General features: G+C 35.0%; 1 protein-coding gene across 1 annotated transcript; it reads right to left on the bottom strand.

The window, feature by feature from the left end:
* Positions 1-964: 964 nt before the first annotated feature.
* On the bottom strand, positions 965-3,824 carry LOC112464456 (alpha-L-fucosidase-like). The gene is given in 7 exon segments (XM_025031441.1): positions 965-1,256; positions 1,332-1,558; positions 1,667-1,885; positions 2,022-2,384; positions 2,467-2,718; positions 2,810-3,318; positions 3,581-3,824. Coding segments are annotated over 6 exon segments (1,422 nt in total). The 5' UTR covers positions 3,072-3,318; positions 3,581-3,824; the 3' UTR covers positions 965-1,157.
* Between the last annotated feature and the right edge of the window lie 1,542 nt (positions 3,825-5,366).

Raw genomic sequence — 5,366 nt, 5'->3', positions numbered from 1 at the left:
TTATTGAATTCTCTGTATAATTGCCAAATATATACGATTTTCGAGAGATTAAGAACACCATGAAAATATAATACATTAATAATTTTATTTAGCTAATATATAGTGTCTCAGATATATTATAATAAAATTATTTTTTGAATTTAATACTGAGGTACCTAATTAATGAAAAATTATGACAAAGAAAAGGACGTAAAAAAAGAACTCTCTTTAACAGATAAAATATTAACATTTTAAAAACATGAAACTTCTATTTGAATCTCTTCATGGTGTTCGTGACAGCATGATTCACGATAATGACGAAGACTGGAACAAGATATTTCTGTATTTACATAAAATAAGAAGAAATTGATATTTTTATCAAACATGATAAGAATTAATTGTATAAAATATATGTGCTCTATTTTCCCTTCTTTCCTCTTTATTTTCCCTTCTTTAATAAAATTTGAAGTCTGGTTCTTTACATCCTTTACATTCTTCCAGAGTTATATGTTATCTAAATTGGTGCATACACACATAAAAAAAAACTATATATATTCAAAGATTTTTTCAATATATCAAAATAAAAAATCACGAAATATTTACACTGGCATAATGCATTCTAATTTCTCTACTTAATAAATTTTATTTGGTAAAAGACTTAATAAAGAACGCGCTAATTTTATTTATTTTTACAACGCGCCAATTTAATCTAATTCTAGCTCTTTCATTCATATTTTTCAATAATTTTATATTTTTTAAAACAAAGTGATATAAAAAGAGCAAAAGAGAAAGTTTCTTTATATGAAATGCATATAATATATATTTATGTATTGTATAACTTGCTTCGCAAAAGTATTTTGAAAATAAATTCAAATACTAGTCTGCGCGCTATTCCATAACTAAAAAGTTGAGAAAATAAAACGAAAAATGTTTTCTCATATATTCTTTTATGCAAACTTTTAAGACGCACGGGATGGCAGCCAAGTACTTTAATAAAGATTTATTATTTTTCATGATTTAAGTACATTTCTAAATAGTTCTAATTCTAATTCCAAACTTGTCTACCAGACGAAATATATTCTTAGTAAGTACATGTATTACATACGTATACAGTAAATACATATGCATATATTGATGAAAATCTATATCTATATATAAAATACTGTGTCTTCAACCATTCAATGATTATTTTCCTTAAACTTTAATACCCAAGCTGGCTGTCCTTTGTGTGCGTTAGGAGGTAAACTTATTTCCAGCTTATTATCGGATTATTTCCACTGAAATAAATGTTCAAAATTATTTTATCACCATTTTTATAACATAAAGGTTGGTAAAAGTAGTAATACACTTACAGGAATTACTGACGAATAACCAAGTAGATGTATCTGAGAATTCTCCAAAAGTTTAAACGAGCCTAACGATAAGATATTATAGAATTGAGGCCATTCTAGAATGGAGGCATATAGCTGTTTTTCATTTTTACTTATAGTGTACCATACACTTCCAGTTAAGGTATCATTTTGTACTGTCCAAGGCTTAGTATTGTAAATAGCTTCACCGTTAATTGCTAGCCAAGCGCCTAAAACAAAAAGTTTACTTGTATATCATTAAGATTATCAGAAAATTGATATCTGAATCGATCAAGACATTATAATAAAAAATATGATAAGATATAAAAGATGTTTACCCATTCCACGCAATCTTTCTTCATATATTGGTGTAATAATACCATCTTTTGTTGGCCCAACGTTCAACAGTAAATTTCCACCGCAGCTTACAGTAATTACTAATTCCTTTACTAATCCAGCCAATGTATAGTATTCGGATAAAACAGCGTTTCTGCGATATCCCCAGGATTTTTTGTCAATAGTCATACAGTTTCCCCACTTATGTGGAAGAAGTACACCTGAAAAGCAAATTATTGTTAATATAACAATTTAATCAGTTATTAAATAATATCTATTAATTGCCATTAATATACTCTCTTTTACATTTTGATAATTTAGATAATTCTAATTATAACAAGCATAATAATAAATTACCAGGATTAAAACGATCAGCACATGTAAAGAAACCACCGTGATGGCATGGTATATTAATGCCCCATCTATCATTCACCACTACTGTATCTTTTACAGGACTTTCATTGTATAGCCAGGCTTAAAATTCCTTTGATTTCCAATAAGTATCCGTTGCCTCTCCATCTCCATCTGACCAAACTATATCCGGCTTGTACGTTTCTATCAGCTCACGGAATTCTGGCATCACTTTATGGGTGACGAATCTATCTGTTGTAAAACTGTTTCTTTTGTCTGTTACATAGAGAGGATTGTACCATTCAAACCATGAATGATACAAGCCGAATTTTATATGTGTCTTGTTTCGAATTGCTTCTGCCAGTTCACCTATTTCAGAAAAAGTAATACGTATAAGAATGTTTATATTTAATGCAAAATGTTATTGTTATTAGATATATGTCTTCATTATCAACAAGATCCTTTTGAGGCCCCACATCCATAGAATTCCAACTGAATGAATACGTTGATGGCCACAGTGTATATCCTTCATGATGCTTGCTTGTCAATACGATATACTTTGCACCTGAGGCTTGAAATAATTCTGCCCACTCAGAAGCATCAAAGAATTCAGCAGTGAAGTCTCGTGCAAAGTCTTGATAGGTGAAATTTGGAGGATACCTTTTTCTCATAAAGTCGGCAAATTTTGTAGTTCTTTTCTCCTCTACAATATCATTTATAGAATTCTATAAGATATCACATTATTCTCCATAATATTTTTTAATATAAGAACTAAGATAGTAGATACGTTCAACCTTTCCAATGATTCCAAAACCATTCGGAGCCAAAGCTGGGCACGCTGAATACACCCCAATGAATAAAGATTCCAAACTTTGCCTCATCGTACCAGGACGGAAGCGGTCGACTGTCTAGACTAGACCAAATTGGATCGTATTTGGGTGCTTTTGTTGCAAATGGCACAAAATTATTTTCATCCCAGTTTGTTATTACATTAACATATGCCTCTACTGTCACACAGAGAATCAGTACGGCGCACCAGATACGTACAAACGTCATCCTGCCAGTAAAAACTTGTAGTGAAAGCAATGATTGTTAAACGAGTCTTTTATTCCTATTGACTGATATTAAATCTCGACGAGAATTCTATTTCTGTATATTGTTTTGCATTCATATTTAGAGATTAGATTAGATTAGCACTCCGTATTGTTTTAGGACAAAGATCACATTATTATTGATCGACGCTATATAATTCATGTGTACAGTTCAACATTTTTATGGAACGCTGTAATTCCGCTAAAAAACCCTAGAAAAAATTTTAAATAATATTTATTATTATATTTAATTTAAATTAAATTAGCATGCATGTATAGCTGTCAATTTATCGTAAATTTTCAATAAGGCATTCAAATCGAAAATTCACAATTGTAATAGAAATCTTTATAAATCTCGAAAAAATATTTTTCAAAAATTGACAATTGTAGATTTGATGTAGATTGATGACAATTGTAGATTGACAATTGTAGATTGACTTTATTGTGGATACGTAATTACAAATGTTGGGTTACCAATTTCGTGTTACAGATTAATTCGGAGTAAACGTTATCTCTTCACTGAGGTCACGTTATCTTTAACCAATGGTAAATTATGGTCATGTATGTAAATGTGCATCTCGGCTCCATTTGGCTGCATTATCGTATTCACAGTGTAATTAAAGTATCATCCAAGGTGCAATCTACAAAGCAGATGTAGATAAGAAGTTGCTCGTGCAATCTACTGCTTGTATGAAAAAAATGATATGTTATAGAATCTTTTTACGTGGATATCTGTCTGCTGGACCACGGGGACCTAACCTGAAATGATGTTTTATATTGGACAATGGACCGCTCGAAACGCCACTCGCACCCATTTTCAACGTTGGAACTATTTGGCATATCCATTTTCTGGCACTGTCGATAAAGTCTCTCCCCTTGGTGCGTGTCCGTGCTGCGCTTATGATTTTCGTGTTGTGTAATTTTACATAATATATTTTTGCAATATTAATAAGTTCAATTACTGTACACCGTACATGCAATAATAAAATTCAATTGCATAATTTTAGTTGATCAACTGTACGTTTTTATTAGCCATCCATTTGACTCACGTAGTGTCACGTACCAAAGTTGCATATTCAAATATTTCGTCATTATTAGAAAAACGTGATAGACACGGAAACAAATTGATTTCGGGAAAACTGGCGTCACAATTCATTTAATTAGTAAGAAAAACCTGCATCAATTCTTTGTAATAATAACATTTAACTATCGTGTATATAGATTCGGCATTCGAACTTGGCGATCGCGCGCGTCGTGTCGCGCGCGGGATCATTATGAAGTTGGCGACGTTGGCGTGGCGTCACTACTCACTCTATTCACTTCACTCTCGAATCTCCAGTCGTCGCGAACGGAACGTCTCGCGGATACAGGATGGATCATGGATCCGTTCGTCGTGGCATGTTTAACCGGTAAGCGCAATCGTTATTGGGAGCTTCATATTCAATCGTGTCTTAATATTTGACACTCGCGCGACGTAGATTCGACGCTCGGTACATCGCTCAAAAATATTTCTCGCGATGCGTTCGTTCGGCCGAAATCGATCGCGCGGGATCACGGGAGAGATGGTGCATCGTGACGTCACTCTCTAATCCCTCGTCATCGCGAACGGAACGTCGCGCGTCGACGGGTACAGGACGACGGGTCTATTCGTCTTGGCTCGTATATAATCGCTATAATCGGTAAGCGCAATCGCTTATGAACTTCCGTATTCAATGGTGTCTTAGTATTTGGCACCCGCGCGACGTGTAGATTCGAAGCTCGATACATTGCTTAAGATATTTCTCGCGATGCGTTCGTTCGGCCGAAATCTATCGCGCGGGATCACGGGAGAGATGGCGCATCGTGACGTCACTCTCCAATCCCTCGTCGTCGCGAACGGAACGTCGCGGGTACAGGACGGGCCTATTAATCGCGGCACGTTTAATTAATCGGTAAGCACAATCATTATAAGCTTGAACTCAATCGTGCCTCCGGTATTTGACGCGCATACGACGTAGATTCGACCGGTACATCGCTGACTTCATAAAACGAGTATTTCGCGAGATGCGCGTTTAATCGAAATTCGTCGCGCGGCATCATGGTTAATGCCGGGATTACGATGAACGGGACGCGACGGGACGCGACGGGACGCGACGGAACGCGACGGGACGCGACGAAACGCGACGGGACGTTATCGCCGTAACGTGAAACAGCGTGCATTGAAAAATGATTTGACAGCGTAGCGTGAATAGAAGGTTAAGGTTAAGGTTCGCTGTCAAAT

The sequence above is a fragment of the Temnothorax curvispinosus genome, unplaced genomic scaffold (assembly GCF_003070985.1).
Source record: "Temnothorax curvispinosus isolate PA1 unplaced genomic scaffold, ASM307098v1 QBEX01014248.1, whole genome shotgun sequence".
Lineage (NCBI taxonomy): Eukaryota > Metazoa > Arthropoda > Insecta > Hymenoptera > Formicidae > Temnothorax > Temnothorax curvispinosus.
This window is presented reverse-complemented; position numbering and strand designations above follow the sequence as displayed.